This window comes from Gordionus sp. m RMFG-2023, chromosome 5 (genome assembly GCF_954871325.1).
Source record: "Gordionus sp. m RMFG-2023 chromosome 5, tfGorSpeb1-WG-v2, whole genome shotgun sequence".
Classification (NCBI taxonomy): Eukaryota; Metazoa; Nematomorpha; class Gordioida; order Chordodea; family Parachordodidae; genus Gordionus; species Gordionus sp. m RMFG-2023.
The window spans coordinates 30,133,837-30,151,233 of NC_088779.1; the positions used below are offsets into that span (position 1 = coordinate 30,133,837).

Consider the following 17,397-nt stretch of genomic DNA (forward strand, 5'->3'; position numbering starts at 1 on the left):
TAGAACTCTATAAGTTACTTTTAACGAAAAATATTTTTTTTTTAGAAATATTCTATAAAAATTTATTAAAATTTATTTTCTTAAAAAATTTTTAATATTTTTTTTAATGGTTTTTTGGTTACTTTAATGATTTAAATTATTTTAATGTTTTAAAGATATATGATAATAAAGTTATTGAAATAAATATATATTTAATAAATACAAAATAATGGAATCCAAATTGTGCACAATTCTGATGATGATGATAATTCAATCACTGCTATTATCAATATTAGGAGGTATGTATATTTATTATCTTTCTTTATTCTATTCCTCCTTTTATTTTCTATATTTCTATTCTTTCTTCCTTTCTTTCTTTCTTCCTTTCTTTCTTTCTTTCTTTCTTTCTTTCTTTCTTTCTTTCTTTCTTTCTTTCTTTCTTTCTTTCTTTCTTTCTTTCTTTCTTTCTTTCTTTCTTTCTTTCTTTCTTTCTTTCTTTCTTTCTTTCTTTCTTTCTTTCTTTCTTTCTTTCTTTCTTTCTTTCTTTCTTTCTTTCTTTCTTTCTTTCTTTCTTTCTTTCTTTCTTTCTTTCTTTCTTTCTTTCTCTTCTTTCTTTCATTCTTCTTTTAATTAGGAATTAATAAAGCAGCACCAAAGCGCTTAGACTTGGATTCTGCTATAAGAAGATTTTCCAAAGCTATCACATTTGAAACGGTTTCCATGGACCCTGGAGTGTCAAATGTTACCGAACTTAATAAATTTAAAAATTATTTGGAAAAAGGTATATCTTAAATTCATAATAAATATATAATTTTGTTATCACGAATTCCCCAAAACACCCATCATTTATATACAGCGTATCCCTTGATTCATTCTACGCCCTGGATTCAGAGGCAGATAGTGGGTAGTCTGAGTATAGTATACACGATAAAGCCACTGCGTGAAGAGAAAAATGATTCTACTAAGAAACCATGGATATTGCAAGCTCACCAAGATGTAGCTCCCGTCTTTGATCTTCACAAATGGGACGCCCCTCCGTTTAGCGGGCAAATTTTATACAAGCCCCAAAGCTTACACCAGGTTTTCGAAAAATATATGTATTAAAAAATCGCGAGGGGTTACATTGATATAGCTCTCTATCATACATATATATTTTTTTGCAATTTCTCCACAAGATTATAATTATATTCCGTTACTAATTAGATACTTTATGACCCAAGGACCAACAAGGGTAGCAAGAACTTTTCGACAAGCGATCCGGATCTTAAGGATTACTATGTATACGGAAGGGGTACTATGGACTCGAAGCACATTATTATGGCCATCATGGAGGCCGTCGAATTGATGATAGGGCGTGGACAGAGACCCCTCCACAAAACGTTGATCCTAAGTTTTGGGCATGACGAGGAAGTCGGAGGATTATATGGCGGTAAAAAAGTTGCCCAAATGTTAGAGAACGCGTACCCGTATCCAACCGACGGAGGAAAACCTATAGGTTGTAAAATTTTATTGTTGCTTTCTGATTTTATAGAAGCCCATTTGATAATACAGCTGATTATACTGAGTCAGCAGATGCTTCCAGAAGATGCAAGATTAATCGGCTCCCATTTTGCATAAATTTATTCAAATTTTATATAATTATAATTATCTTATCTAATACCTTATTTCAATTTTTAGACTTTTTACTGGATGAGGGATTCAGCATTATTAAAGATATTCTTCCTCAAAATATGAGAATAGCTCCGTAAGTGGATATTAATTTGTTAATTTTTATATATACCGATCCTAAAAAATTTTTCACCTAAACAATATTAGAATTGGCGTGTCGGAAAAATATGTCATGAACGTCAATCTAAGCGTGGTGACAGCGGGAGGTCATTCCAGCGTTCCTACAAAAGAAAACGCCTTAATTATATTATCGAACGCTTTGGTCAACATCGATTCCAACAAATTTCCCTCTATTTTTGCTCACCCAGGAACGCCCGACATAGAAATTTTGAAACGCATCGCTTACTTATTTCCGCAACCCTATAAACTACAAATGGAAAACGCGGCTTTATATAGGAAGGCATTAGAAAAGTTGATTTTTAATTTGAAAATTGCTTATCATTTTAATCGCCCCCTCAGTTAAATATCAATTTTTGTTTAGGGAAGGATTCAAAAAAATGTATATTTATTTATTACAAATTATTTAATCCCCTAAGTATCACGCTGGATAATGAAATGATAGACGCTTTCACTAGAACAACCGCTACAGCGACGCAAGCTAAGGGTGGAATCAAATACAACGTAGTACCCAATTACGCAGAAGCCAACGTCAATCTCCGAGTTCTTCCTTTGCAAGATCCCGATGAAGTGAAGCATCACTCTTATTAATCTAATTTATTAACGTTTTCTAAAATAACGCCTTAATTCCCACGCATCCTATCTCTTCTCTTCTCTTCTCTTCTCTTCTCTTCTCTTCTCTTCTCTTCTCTTCTCTTCTTTTTGTTGCGTTTAAAAAGTATGCGTAATATAGTTACCCCATTAATTATTGCCATGCTCTACTATCAAATGAACTATTAATTATTTTATAATACATCCTTATAAAAGTCTTGCAACTTTAGCATCATTTTATTTTACCTCTAAAAACATATAGAAGGAAGGAAGGAAGGAAGAGAGGAGAGGAGAGGAGAGGAGAGGAGAGAAGATGGTTATATAATGTGTGTTTATTTTTATCATGAAATAATTTTTATCAATTTACATAAATCGGTACATCATATACATTTATGTGTCGTATTTGTCTTGCATTTTTTATAACGATTCGCTTATGACTTATCTTTACCCTCTCGGATTAAATCAATTGGTCATCTTGCCATAGATGGCACAACAAATCTTGGGGATTAGAAGATGAGAAACATATTCCCATTCAAAAGCGGCTTACAATGCTTTAAATTAAAAGTTGGACAATAGGCCACCACCACCAGCATTTTTATGCGCAGTTCGTGACCGAAAATGACTTAAAATTCTTATATAATAAATCAAATCTTTCTAGTTGATTATACGCGATATTCATTTGGTTAATCCATATTAATAAATAATATTAATAACCCCTGACGACTAAGGTTATATTCCTTGATAGATTGCATACCACTGTTACTAAAATATCACTGAAGATTTCACTTTTTATGCTGATTATTCTTTTACAACATATAAGTCTTTTATCATAGCATTTTGCATTCATTTGTGTAATATACATTTTTTTTAGCTTAGAATATAGCGTGTTTGGTTTAAATTTAACTTAATTTCTTGAAAGAGATTTTTAGACATATTTATGGGGGGATATAATTGAACCTTCATCCTGACATCGATATTATTTATCCTGAGGGAAAGAATATTCAGCCACTATATAGGATAACCATCTTAAAATGTTCCAAACCCCCAATTTCGAAATATTCAAAAGGACCGTTATAATTTTTGATTAGCACACTAAAAATATAGCTTTGAATAAAGGTCCTCATCAACTTATAAATTAATTATAGATAGGGTTCTCCAATCGGAGAAAGATTGTTTTAATAGTATTGGTTCGTTTTGAAATCAATTTATTATTGGTCATCACTATTTCTTTTCCAATTTTTTAAGATAGCATATTTTTATCATAATTCTGCTTATATTTTATCTCGATTTCTCCTGCCAAATCTTCTAATTCCTCTGGAGGTATAATCTTGATTGTTACCCTTCTTAATCTGATATTATACAAATGTAAACAATTTTATGTAACATCCAACAGAATGAATTTTTCTAAACTATACGACTAAAAGCTGTTTTTTAAAAGAAAAAACTTCAAGCTGACTTAGATTTGAATTTAGATATCGTCCATTTATACCAATGTTTTAAAGAAAGGAACATATAAATATATTTACCAATTTATATCTTAGAAAATAAATACCTCTCATGCTAATATTCTAAAGAGTTAAATATTATAAAATTATAAAATTTATCCTATATAAAGGTTTTGAAATATGTTGCTCAAATAATAAACGACCAAAGGGTAAAGGTGCAACTTAACACTATGTCTCCAAGAAGCCCCATATCCGATATTGACACCATTGCTTTCAGAAAACTCGAAGTGATTATTGAAGAATTTTTCAATAGAACTATAGTCGTACCAGGTTAATATAATTCTTTTGAAATAGTACAAAATACAAAGATTTTTTTTTTAAAGTTCCTAGTGAAGGGCGATGGGTTATTTCAATTGTCCATGTAATAATCTGGTTAATGATGCTTACTACCTTAAGTTATTACCTATCAAATTTATATTTTGTTTATTTTTCATTTGGATGGGCACTACCAAATTTATTTATAATATATATTTGGGCGTGATTTTTGGAAAACCCCTGTGGCCTAGTCGGCAAGAGCGTCGCTAACGAATCCAATGGTCATTGATCATGTTTTTTTTCTTCTTAATCTAACTTGGTGGTTCCGTCCTTGAGGGGGGGGTGATATATGGCCGGACTCTACCACGTGATTCAGTTATAATATATTAAATAATAAGGATCTTATCACATTTTAATAAATTTTGGTCGGTATTTAGAAAATTGGTATACGTTGACTTGGTAATAAGCATTATTAAGCTAGTAATCAAAGAACCTTACCTAGAATGAGCCCATTATAATTTTTACGAACCGCGACCGAACCAAAAAAATGTAATAATAAAACAACAATACTATTAAAAAAAAAATTTCAAGAAACATTTATTATATCATTTTTATAATGGTAATAAATTTCATGATTAAATAAATTTAATTTTAATTTTAAAATTTACGAAATGTCAAATGCGATTTAATTAAATATTGTGGGATTATCTAACACATATTTAGACGTTCTATATTTAAGTGAATTATCCAATGCCATATAATTATACCTAGACTGACCATGCATTCATAATAATTGCACTTGAAAGCGTCGGTTGAATGCAAATCAGCTAGGGCCCGCCATCTTGGTTAATCCATATAGTAATTATTCTCGTGTTAATAAGTACTACTAAATTGATAACTTGCTTCCTGATTATCTCGAAGATCAGGTAATTCTTTAATAAAGTTTGCGTCAGACATAGGAATAAATTGGCCCTCTCGTTAAATTTTTTTAATAATGATATGGGAAATCAAAATGGCGTCCCCAGCTGTTTTCATTGAAGTGAATGCATCGTCAGTCTAGGTATTATAGTGTGTCAATGGATATGTCTTAAATGCTCATCATGAGTATTTTAATATTTCTTCGATTATAATAATTAATATAGTTTTTAATGTATCTATCTATATATGATATCAATATTTAAAAAAAGTTCTTACACTCAAAATAAATAACCTTAATTCTTCTAAAAGACTGTAATCTAAATCTAGCTTAAAATTTAGGCAGTTGAAACCCCAATAGCACCGAAACCTTTCGATGTTTTTTTTGTCATTTAACTGCAATCAGCCGGGCAGCTTTATAGATATAGGATCCTTTATATATATAGACATTATGAATAAAGTTACCTTTTTTTTAATATTACAAGTATTAGCAGATAATATAATTAAATTTCTTTTCAAAAAAATAATAAACTCTTGGGACGTTTTGAAATATCTATTAGTATTAAAAGAGTTGTTAAAGTTACCTAGTTATAAAGATGCGGTATTTGTATCTAGATAAATTTAATAAATCGTATCTGTATTTAGATAACTTTTTAGACGATGTATCTGTATCTAGATCCATTCGCAAAGTATCTTTTAACTACCCTGGCTTTAGATATTAATACACCCCCACCCCCCTCATTATTCATTTCCCGAGAGATTAAACTTTTAAATATATAAAATTGTGTTTTCTAGCGATCTTTAACGCCGGCACGGACTCTAAGCATTTTTCCAGAATCGTGGATAACGTATACAGATTCTCTCCCCTAAGAATGAACATGGATGATATATCGAGGATACACGGTATCAACGAAAGAACTTCCGTTGCCGATTTTTACAATTGCGTTAGATTTTATTATTATTTGATCGAATTTGTTGCTGAGGGGTTGGAAGATGATACAAAAGTTTCAAAAATGGCGGCCAAAAATGTGAAAACGGCTTCAAAGGAAGCGGCAAAAAATGGGAAAGCGATTTCAAAGGACGCGGCTAAAAATGTGAAAGCGATTTCAAAGGAAGCTAATAAAAAAGGAAAAAATATTAAACCGAAAAAGATATGATTTATAGTCTGATTTGTAAATATATGTTTAATTCTATCGGTGTAGCTAAATTTGTTTTTGTTTAGATTAATTATATTTATCAAAAACAAAATAAAAAAAATTGATAGAAATAAACAATTTAGTCAATCCCAGTTTATGTTTCATGTAACGAGTCACTTAGAAACAATTGCTAGATCGGCTCTGGTTGAGGTTTCTAGGCTTCTTATAAATTTTGGGAGAGGTGTTTCCTAGAAATATAGTTACTTTTAAAAATAATGTTTGTACTTGTTTCTTAGTCACATAGTTGTATCTCTTTAGAAATATAGTTGCTTTTAAAATATAATATTTAAATATAAACTCGTTTTTTAGTCCCATAGTGTATCTCTTAAGAAATATAGCTACTTTTAAAAAACATATGCAGCCTTTCTTTTCAAAGCTGAATAGATGACGAGATTGGGGTTGACGTGGGAATCGCGCGCCAAACCTCCCGAAACTGTTATTTAAGTTATTTTGAATGCAGAGAAATTATATAGGTTTTTAAAAAAATTTATAATTCCAAAAAACAATTCCCCTACAATGTTGCCAATCACGTGCATCATTATTGCAATTTGGGAAGTTTCGTATCCCCTTTGTTTTATTTTTCATTTCTACTGTATTACTATTTAAAAACGATATTCATTCGCATATACAGCGGGAAAGATGGGGAAGTGGGGGAGGGGAGCGGCAAATCCCTCAACCTCAATGCCAAAAAAATTGCGGATGTCGGCTAAAATATTTATTCGAAAAATGTGATTCTTAACTCTTAATCCCATAAATAATTCCAGTATTTTAAAATTTTGGGCCAAATAATTTTGTAACATTTTTCGTTGTAGAACTATGGAGTATAAAATATTTCCTTAAAATGACATCTTATTTGATTTGAAACTATGAGAGTAGCCGAAAAGCTTTTTAGGGTAGGTTCGTAGTTTTGAAGAATTCATAAATTATATGTTAATGTCGAATGAAGAATATTCTATGAATTAAATATATTTGTCCCATCTGAGATTCTCAGCAAGTCAAGCCCGTGGTTTCAATAGTAATATAGGATAAGGAGGAAGATATCTTTATAACTCAAATGAATGTAAAAGGTTCCTGATTAATCATGTATTATTCGTAATAATCCTTCCATAGATAAGAACTTATCCTCCCTTTATGATAAGCCAATACAAAATTGATTAAAAATTTATATATATATATATTTAATATTACGGAAAGTCTTTGAATGTTTTTACGTTGCAAATATTTTTATGGGGTTCGGGTCAAAATTCTTTTATAAAAATGGCGAGATCAGATGGTGGAGCGGGGTGGGGGTGTGTTTGCGGGTTTCTCTAATATAAAAAAAATGTGTAAAACCATTCGATATAATCACGGGAAATAGATTACTCGTGGAATAACTTACATTTTACGGAAATGAAAATTTATCTATTTCCGGGAAAAGGAATTAGCGCATTGAACTAAAATAATTTACCATAATAACCCCCGACCTTTCTCCTCCCCGATGGGATTGACTTTTGACGGAACGGATGTAAAAACGGATCCGTCTCCGCTTTGAATGCAGCCTTAGAGATATTTTGTTATAACAAATAAATTGTCCAATCAAAAATGATAAGAGAATGTTTCAAAAAAGTAAATTGTATAAAATTAAGGCATATAATGAACGAAAAGGGAATAAGGTTAAAAGACATTTTTTTTTTGTAAATTTATATAAAATCAATAAATATTTTCACATATATATATTTTTTAAAAAAATCCGAATTAAAAAAAAAATTAATTATTGCAACAATTCTTCAATGCAATATGACATTTCGTTGAACATTTGATGTTGTTCTTGAAACTACAATTTGAAAGTGCGAATCTTTGATTTAAAACCTTGGCTATTTTAATAGCGATGTATATAGCTTTCACATAATTTTCCACATTGGTAAACAATAAAAAAAGTGACTGAATCGTTAAAAATATTATCTACATTTCCTTCCGTATTTTTTTAAGTAGATTTTTATTCGGGTGTTTTTTAATATGGTTTTACATAAATTATATTCTCTAACTGTTTTGAAGAAATTTAAGGCATTAAAATAAATTATAATGTATTAATACAAATTTTCAAAATGTAATAATTTAGATATTCCATGATAAGAAAAATCCCTGCCCAATAAGATTCTTAATTCATATTAAAAATAAATTTTCATTTCAAAATGCAATAATTTAGAAATCCTTTGAAAAAAAAAAACCTCGCCCAATATATTTTTAAAAACCAAATATTTTAAATCGCCATTAAAAATAAATATATAATATATTATTTTAAAAACCAAATATTTTAAATCGCCACTAAAAATAAATATATAATATATAATTTTAAAAACCAAATATTTTAAATCGCCACTAAAAATAAATATATAATATATAATTTTAATAACCAAATATTTTAAATCGCCATTAAAAATAAATATATAATTTTTAAAAAAAAAATCTAGGCGCACCCTGCAAATGGCACATCTACATGTCTTTGAGTAACTTTATTCCTAAATATTTAGAAGGGAGAGCATTAAGAATTGAACAAAATATGGGTAGGAACGTGTGCTGGAAGAATTTCAGCATCATTCATTGCATATGGTCGATATAAAACTATAAAATTAAATGATTTTGAAGTTCCCAACAAAGTTATATCAATCATAGGCACAATAAGCTATTTTTATAGTAACCACATACACTCCTCAAATTAATTCATGTATACATAAAATATATTAATTATTTATTTAAACTGCTAAAAATATTTATGAGCATCTCAGAATGTCACAAACTATGGGAAATCATCGTTATGCAATTGCAAAAGGGGTTGCTTGAATAAAAGGTGTTAGTGTTTCAAGAAAAACCTTAAATTTCAACCAAATGTCATATAGCATCGAAGAATTGTTGCTAATAATTAATTATTTTTTTTTTTAAAATGTGAAAATATTCAATTTAACCTTATTTTTTCATTCATTATATGCCTTAATTTTATCTTATTTACTTTTTTTTTAAAATTTTTATTAAATCCCTCATTTTGGCCTTTTAATTATACGGTGCCAGCCTTAACGGCAAAAAAAGGGAAGAAAAAGTATCTGAATTAAACGTGGGGATTTTGATTGCCCATGATTCCATATCCCAATACGACATATATATATTTAATATTTTATTACACAAAATCTTTTTATTTTGTGAATAATCGAATTCATCGGCATAGCCAAAATTTCGCAAGAGGTGGCCATTTATTTTCGCCATAAATTTCTTGGGGACCTTTTATGTGAACATATTGGAAATGAATGATAAGCTTAGGGATGGAAAATCCTACGAGGTTGGTAAATGAGGATTTTCAGAATTTCTATTCACAGTTTTTGTCGGGTTAAAAATGTAGTTTAACAACACTATTTGACACTTAAATTTTTATAAACTCTAAGTAATTCTAACAAAATAAAATTTTAGAAATATTCTAAAAAAAATTTTTTTAAAAAAACGATTTTTTTTCAAATTTGTAATTTTTTAATTTTTTTTAATGGTTTAAAAGTTTTTTAGTTATATTTTAATGATTTAATATTTTTTAATGTTTTAATGATTTATATTGATAAAGTTTTTAAAAATAAATAAATATTTAATAATACAAAAAAAAATAATAATGGGTTCCAAATTGTGCACTATTCTGATGATGTTGATGGTTCATTTTCTGGTATTACCAATATCAGAAGGTAAGTTTATTTATTTATCACTTCTCCCATTGGTTTTATTTCCTTCCTTCCTTCCTTCCTTCCTTCCTTCCTTCCTTCCTTCCTTCCTTCCTTCCTTCCTTCCTTCCTTCCTTCCTTCCTTCCTTCCTTCCTTCCTTCCTTCCATCATTCATTAATTATGAATTTATAAAGCAACTTCTGTTTTCAATTTGGATGCCGCTATACGAAGGTTTTCTAAAGTTATCACATTTGAAACTGTGTCCACGGACCCTGGAGTGTCAAACGTTACCGAACTAAATAAATTTAAAAATTATCTGGAAAAGGGTATATATATATATTATACATATTTTATATATCTTAAAAATTAATAATAAATATATAATTTATTATTATGAGATTCCCAAAAAATATCTTTTATTTCCCAAATCATTTATATACAGCTTATCCTCTGATTCATTCTACGCCCTGGATTCAGAGACAGATCGTGGGTGGCCTGAGTATAGTATACACGATAAAGTCGCTGCACGAAGAGAAAAATGATTCTTCAAAGAAACCATGGATATTGCAAGCTCACCAAGATGTGGCTCCCGTCTCAGATCTTCACAAATGGGATGCCCCTCCGTTTAGCGGGCAAATTCTATACAAGCCCCAAACCTTACACAGGGTTTCAAAAATCTATATATATATATATATATATACTCAAATTAGATAACCGAGCTTAACATTCGCCAACGAATTATAATGTATAGGTACAATGATATAGCTTCTCGGTCATACATATATTTTACGCAATTTCTCAGCGAGATATAATTATATAGTGCCTCATTATAAATAGATACTATACGACCCAAAGACCAACAAGGGCAGCAAGAAATTTTTTGTAGATGATCCGAGGAATAAGAATTACTATATATACGGAAGGGGTACTTCCGACGCCAAGCACATCGTAATGTCCATCATGGAGTCTGTCGAATATATGATAGGACGGGGACAGAGGCCCATCCGCAAAACGTTGATCCTATGTTTTGGACATGACGAGAAAGTCGGAGGATTGTATGGCGGGAAAAATGTCGCGCGCATGTTAGAGAATACGTACGCGCGTTCAGCCGACGGAGGAAAACCTATAGGTGAAAAATCTTCCCGTTACTTTTTTTTTTAATTTACAGAGCCCCATTTTATAGTATAATCAGCTGTTTAATGAGGGAGGGGGGGGGGTACATACACGAAGTCAGTAGATGCTCTCGAAAATGCGAGATTAAGAAATTGGCGGGCACACTTTCCTTAACAATATCTAAAAATTTAAATGATTATTAATTATCTTATAGAATATCATTATTTTAAAAATTCAGACTTTTTGCTCAACGAAGGATTCAGCATTGTTAAAGATATTCTTCCTCAAAATATGAAAATAGCTCCGTGAGTGGAATATTAAATATAAAATTTTAATTACGAAATCCTGAAATTCATACTTACACACAATGTTAGAGTTGGCGTGGCGGAAAAATACGCGATGAACGTCAATATAAGCGTGGCGACAGCGGGAGATCATTCCAGCGTTCCTACAAAAGAAAACGCCATAACTATATTATCGAAAGCTTTGGTCAACATCGATTCCAACAAATTCGCCTCCTTTTTTGCTCATCCAGGAACACCCGACGTAGAAACTTTGAAACGCGTCGCGTATTTATTTCCGCATCCCTATTCAGAAATGATGGAAAACGTGGCTTTACATAGAAACACATTAGAAAAGTTGATTTTAATTTTTTTCACGTATAGTAAAATTTAACAAAAAAAAAATTTTAGAAGATTTTTTATGACGATTTTAGCCATCTTTTTTTGTTTGTTTGTTTAAGGGAACATACTATAATAATTTATATCCTCATTTGAATCTAGTAATAATAGCGTTAATTTTTTTTGAATTTTAAACATCTGATTTTACCGGAAATGTGTGCCGCCATGTTTGGATACCTACCCCTATGAATTAAAGATTTTGGAATTTAATATAATTTATATTAGTTTTTTTTTCATTGATATTTTATATAAATTTATAAATGACTCCAAAAAAGTATCTGTAAAATTACATACAATTCATAAGATACCTGCACAATATATTTCCGGTAAAATCAAAATTCTAAATTTAAATTTAAAACGCGCTCAAAAAAAACGATCATTAAAAGTTTAAAGTCGACGCAAACATATACTTTCTTTCTTTCTTTCTTTCTTTTTTTAAAAAAAATATTAAAATAAATTCTTTTAAAATCCAAAAAGTATGATAAAGCACAATGAAATGATAGACGCTCTCACTAGAACAACCGCTGCCGGAACGCTTTTCAAAGGTGGACTCAAATACAACGTAGTACCCAATTACGCGGAAGCCAACCTCAATCTCCGCGTTCACCCCTTGCAAGATCCAGAAGAAGTAAAACATCGTTCCTATTCAATTACGATTCGATGACGTGATACAAGTTCTTAAAGGAATTGTTAAAATTGACTGTAAACGTCGATACTTTTTTTTAAGTTACTTTTACAGTACCATTGTTTACTGATGTATAAAAAAGATAAATGTTATTTTATCTTATATCTCGCGGAAGTACAAACTTCTGAAACTAATATTTTTAAAGAGTTCTTAGTTTAGGATACGAGTTTATTCAGAATATTATGTATTTATCTTTTTTGAAATAATTTTAACATAAAAAACAGAATTTTCATTTTTTTTTTCAAATTTATATATTTGTAAAAAAAAAACGTATAAATAATCTATTAAAAAATATTATTTATTTATATTTAAAAAATAAAAAGGTTTTAAAATATGTCGATCAAATAATAAATGACCAAAGGGTAAAAGTAGATCTTAATAACATGGCTCCAAGAAGCCCCATATCTGATTACGACACCGATGCTTTCAGAATAATAGAATGGATAATTCTAAAAATGTTCAATAACACTGTAGTTGTACCAGGTTAAATTTTTTTTTAAAAAACATACAAGGGATGTAAACCCGAAACCGAACCCTGCACTCTCCTAGACCCCGGTATTTTGGCTGAAACCAACCTCGTTCCCGGATCTTTTTATAAGTGGTGGGTTAGAGAGTTCTAGAAAAAAAGAGATTTATTTCGAGGAAGTTTAATTATTTAATATATTGGTATATAATAGGAATTAGTTAACTACATCGGACCTAATTTTTTGAGACCGGTCTTACCCGCAGCCCGGGTGAGGACCGGGCCTTGGTTTGCAGATCTCTAATAGGAACAAGGTTTGCTTATCTTGTTTTACATCAATTTTAAAATGCGAAATATTGGGAATTTTATGTTTAGCAGGCGCTTAACCAAAATGGAACCCCCCCCCACCCCCTTCCCACCTTTAATTGACTATTTTGCCCCTTATGCACCACTCACCCCCACTCTTCCCAAACGAATAAAATATATCACTATAAAAAAAAAAATTTAGTAAAAGAAACTTTCTACATTGTTACAAATATATTTTATTTACTGTGGTTGACTAAGATATAGTATGAAATTTCTATCTGAACAATATCCAAATCTGATTCAGTCAAATATTGTGGAATCCTTGAAACACATATGTTCAATCTTTTAGATGATATATCTTCAAAATGTTTACCGTTCTTTTCTTAAGTTGTTGTGCCTATCCTAATTTTTCTCGATTAAATTAACTCAAGTTTTTTTGTGTCTTTTTTATATTTCTTTATTCAAGACAAGTTTGATTATCAATGTTTTAAAAATATTTTCTTTCCTTTCTTTCCTTTCTTTCTTTCTTTCTTTCTTTCTTTCTTTCTTTCTTTCTTTCTTTCTTTCTTTCTTTCTTTCTTTCTTTCTTTCTTTCTTTCTTTCTTTCTTTCTTTCTTTCTTTCTTTCTTTCTTTCTTTCTTTCTTTCTTCCTTTCTTTCTTTCTTTCTTTCTTTCTTTCTTTCTTTCTTTCTTTCTTTCTTTCTTTCTTTCTTTCTTTCTTTCTTTCTTTCTTTCTTTCTTTCTTTCTTTCTTTCTTTCTTGAAATAACCTTTTTTTATAATTTTTTCTAAAACTTGCAAATAGAATACAAGCTTAAAACTCTAGGCAGTTTTTAATCACTGAACTAGGCGCCTTTATAAATAACGGTTCCTGAACTTGGCACATATATATTGTAAATATTACTAAAAGATCTTTATTTATCTTTTTAATTTTCCAATATTATATAACATACATTTAAAAAAAATAAACTCCCTTGTGGAGGTATTTTAAAATATCTTGTTTGTATTAATTTAAAAAAATTTTTTTTTTAGCGATCTTAGCCGCTGGCACAGACTCCAAACATTTTTCCAGAATCGTCGATAATGTATACAGATTCTCCCCTCTGAAAATGAATATGGATGACATACCGAGGGTACACGGTGTTAACGAAAGAACTTCCGTCGCGGATTTTTACAATTGCGTCTTGTTTTATTACAATATGATTGGAAAGATTTCCGGTTTCAAGGAAGAAGGAAAAACGTTTTTAAAGGTGGCGGATAAAAGCGTGAAAATAATTTCAAAGGAAGCGGATAAAAAAGGGAAAAAAATAATCAAACCAAAAATTATATTTTAAAAAAAATAATCTATTTAGTGTTGTTTATATAAAAAATTTTTTGAATGAATAAACTGTATAGTCATCCCAATCACGTTCCACGGGTTTGAGGAATTTTGAAACCGGAAATAAAAATTATTCTTCCGGTTTTCAATATTTATTTCAAAAGTTTGGAAAATAATATTGTAGAAGATTAGTTGCACTTTTGTTGGAGACTGGCTTTGGTTCCGGTTTCTACTTCTTATAAAATATTTAAAGAAAAGTGTTTCCGGTTACTCCACTTCCTTCTCAGTTCCTAAGGTTCTCTTCTACTTCCGGTAAAAAGCAAGTTCGGAGGGGGGGAGGGTGTAATATGATAAATTTTCTTTAATCGATGCTAATTCCTTATTCCAGAAATAGGCAAATTTTCGTACTGTATAATGTAAACTATAAATCGACAACTAATTTAAAAAAAAAATTTTTTTTCATAGTTGCATTGAATAGTTTGTAGAATTTGTATATTAGAAAATCTTGAGGTTACCCACTCCCCCTATCGGATCTCGATAATTTTTATAGAATTTTAGGCCCAACCCATATATAAAATTTTTGCTGGGGAAGAAATAAATCTTACATTCGAAATTCTTTCTAAGTTTAAATCTCGGCAGATGGTTCCTACTAAAATATAGGTTGGGAAGGAAACATGCTAATTGTAAGTGATAGGATTACGAAATAATGATTGACATTTTTGGAAATATTTTTGTTGATATATCTTCTATCCCTGTACTGTATAATAATGTCTCGACTATATTTTTATTTATTTTTTTATATCTTCTTCCACACGCAGGCGATATTCGAAAAAAACAATTTGTTTTTATAAAAATGGTAAAACTCTTTATATATTTCGAAAATAGGAATGATTGACATATATTTCAAAATAGTTCGATAATGTATAATTATAGATATTTTCCTCTAAACTATAAACTATGGATGACATACCAAGATTCCGTGGGGATTAAAGAAAGAGTTTAGGTAGCGGAATTTTTACGATTGCGTTAAATTTTATCATAATTTCATTTCAAAAAAGTCTCAAGAATAAAGAAATAATTTCAAGGGGAAGGGGGGGGGGGTAAATATGACCCTAAAAATGAATAAAAAATTTTTCTTACATCAAAAATAAAATGAAAAAATTAACTCTTTGGTTATTTCAGTTCGGTCGGTTTTCATAGAACAAGCCCCACGTGATATACATTTTTTTTCCTGAGTTTTGAACCAGCTGTAAAAAACGATTCCGAATTTTAATATATTTATATTTTTTAAAAAGGGAGGGGGTGAGGGAGTTAGAGGGTTCGTAAAATATTTTAAAGGGGGGGGGGCAGTTCTATGATTTGACTGATGTGTTACGAAGTGTTGTTCCGGTTTCGAAACTATTAGCAATTATTTCATTCCACGTCCATCACAGGGAAATGAATAGCGCGGAACGGAAAAAAGGATTATCATAGTATCTTTATTCTCGTCGGCAGATGGTCTATTTTATAAAATATTTTAATCAGTCGAGAGTTCAGCTGACCCCATGGAGTTGGCGCAACTGAAAGAAAGTAAACATAAAAAAAATCTGTCATTCTTTTTCAAACTAATAACCATTTTATTAGCTAATGTTTTAAAATTTATTATGATTAATTTCAAAAAAACAAATATTGTTTTTTTTACCTTTTAAATACCATGAATTATTTTTTTTAAAAAAATATCCAAAATAATTGTTAAAGGAAGGAAGGAAGGAAGGAAGGAAGGAAGGAAGGAAGGAAGGAAGGAAGGAAGGAAGGAAGGAAGGAAGGAAGGAAGGAAGGAAGGAAGGAAGGAAGGAAGGAAGGAAGGAAGGAAGGAAGGAAGGAAGGAAGGAAGGAAGGAAGGAAGGAAGGAAGGAAGGAAGGAAGGAAGGAAGGAAGGAAGGAAGGAAGGAAGGAAGGAAGGAAGGAAGAAAGAAAGAAAGAAAGAAAGAAAGAAAGAAAGAAAGAAAGAAAGAAAGAAAGAAAGAAAGAAAGAAAGAACGCTTTCGACAACACCAGAAGAGTCCTAAACTATATATAGATGCAAAATTAATTATATAAAAAAATTTTTTTTATTATCTTTGACCACATTTTTAGGATTAAATCCAATTTTCAAACAAATAAAATCACGTGACTAACAAAAACTGATAAATTTTAATCCAAATTTGGCGCCATTTCCAAATTACGCTCGTAAAGTCGCGACAATTTTTTTAACCTTTTTCTTAATTTTAGCAACGTTTTTTCCAGCGTTTTAATCTCTCGAAATTTGTTCTTCATTTTCTTGGTCAATACCTTGTTACCGTAGATGAGGTTCAAATTTTGAAATTTCAAATTGTTAGAATATATCCGCATGAGGAATATATAATTTTCGTCAATCTCGTTGTCGTTAAACTGACGCGCCACGCTGGGGTGAAGTGCGTCTCTTGAATAGGGCGAATCTCCGATAGAGGGACTCTGTTTAATTTTGTAAGTGATCTTCATGTTCTTTTCGTTGTCCGGTCCTCTCAGCCATTTTTCCAGTTTTAAATATTTGCTCGAGGGCGCGGCATTATTCAATAATGGCGTCATCGTATTTCCGCGATCGATGCGCTTGATAGCGACCGATATGTTAGGCATCGACGACATTTGGTTCGAAAGGGATTTATAGGCATAGTTCTTATCAATAGATTTACTTGATCTAGACTCATCCAATCTAGATTCTCCTAATCTAGAATCATCTATATATATAATTAAGCATGTATATATAGTATAAATGTTTTAAATTGTATTTTTTACATTTGGCTAAATTCGATAATTGGTGCCGTATTTTCCTTAGGGAGTTAATTGTATCTCTATAGTAACCATCTCTAAAAATAAAAAATTCAAAAAAAAAAATAAAAGTTTTGAACATAGTTTAAATTTGATAAGATTAATT

At 30.3% G+C, this 17,397-nt stretch overlaps 3 protein-coding genes across 3 annotated transcripts; all 3 read left to right on the forward strand.

Annotated features, from left to right (window-relative positions):
* Positions 1 to 208: 208 nt before the first annotated feature.
* Positions 209 to 6,187, forward strand: LOC135930336 (N-fatty-acyl-amino acid synthase/hydrolase PM20D1.1-like). The gene is made up of 9 exons (XM_065467119.1): positions 209 to 278; positions 614 to 760; positions 836 to 1,059; positions 1,183 to 1,474; positions 1,657 to 1,723; positions 1,795 to 2,058; positions 2,184 to 2,334; positions 3,971 to 4,130; positions 5,826 to 6,187. Exons 1-9 carry the CDS (start codon positions 209 to 211, stop codon positions 6,185 to 6,187), a joined length of 1,737 nt encoding a protein of 578 aa, XP_065323191.1.
* A 3,667-nt stretch (positions 6,188 to 9,854) lies between these two features.
* Positions 9,855 to 11,370, forward strand: LOC135930337 (N-fatty-acyl-amino acid synthase/hydrolase PM20D1.2-like). The gene is made up of 5 exons (XM_065467120.1): positions 9,855 to 9,924; positions 10,096 to 10,227; positions 10,344 to 10,567; positions 10,739 to 11,030; positions 11,253 to 11,370. Exons 1-5 carry the CDS (start codon positions 9,855 to 9,857, stop codon positions 11,321 to 11,323), a joined length of 789 nt encoding a protein of 262 aa, XP_065323192.1. The 3' UTR covers positions 11,324 to 11,370.
* Positions 11,371 to 11,413: 43 nt separating this feature from the next.
* Positions 11,414 to 14,481, forward strand: LOC135930338 (N-fatty-acyl-amino acid synthase/hydrolase PM20D1.2-like). The gene is made up of 4 exons (XM_065467121.1): positions 11,414 to 11,652; positions 12,172 to 12,322; positions 12,703 to 12,862; positions 14,180 to 14,481. The coding sequence occupies exons 1-4, from the start codon at positions 11,414 to 11,416 to the stop codon at positions 14,479 to 14,481; spliced, it is 852 nt and encodes a 283-aa protein (XP_065323193.1).
* The last annotated feature ends 2,916 nt before the right edge of the window (positions 14,482 to 17,397 follow it).

Coding starts and splice junctions, on each gene's coding strand:
- LOC135930338 (XM_065467121.1), top strand. CDS start 11,414: ATGAACGTCAATATAAGCGTGGCGACAGCGGGAGATCATTCCAGCGTT. Junction 11,653..12,171: donor CATAGAAACACATTAGAAAA/GTTGATTTTAAT, acceptor AAATCCAAAAAG/TATGATAAAGCACAATGAAA. Junction 12,863..14,179: donor TAACACTGTAGTTGTACCAG/GTTAAATTTTTT, acceptor TTTTTTTTTTAG/CGATCTTAGCCGCTGGCACA.
- LOC135930337 (XM_065467120.1), top strand. CDS start 9,855: ATGGGTTCCAAATTGTGCACTATTCTGATGATGTTGATGGTTCATTTT. Junction 9,925..10,095: donor GGTATTACCAATATCAGAAG/GTAAGTTTATTT, acceptor GAATTTATAAAG/CAACTTCTGTTTTCAATTTG. Junction 10,568..10,738: donor AGCCCCAAACCTTACACAGG/GTTTCAAAAATC, acceptor CATTATAAATAG/ATACTATACGACCCAAAGAC.
- LOC135930336 (XM_065467119.1), top strand. CDS start 209: ATGGAATCCAAATTGTGCACAATTCTGATGATGATGATAATTCAATCA. Junction 279..613: donor GCTATTATCAATATTAGGAG/GTATGTATATTT, acceptor TCTTTTAATTAG/GAATTAATAAAGCAGCACCA. Junction 1,060..1,182: donor AGCCCCAAAGCTTACACCAG/GTTTTCGAAAAA, acceptor GTTACTAATTAG/ATACTTTATGACCCAAGGAC.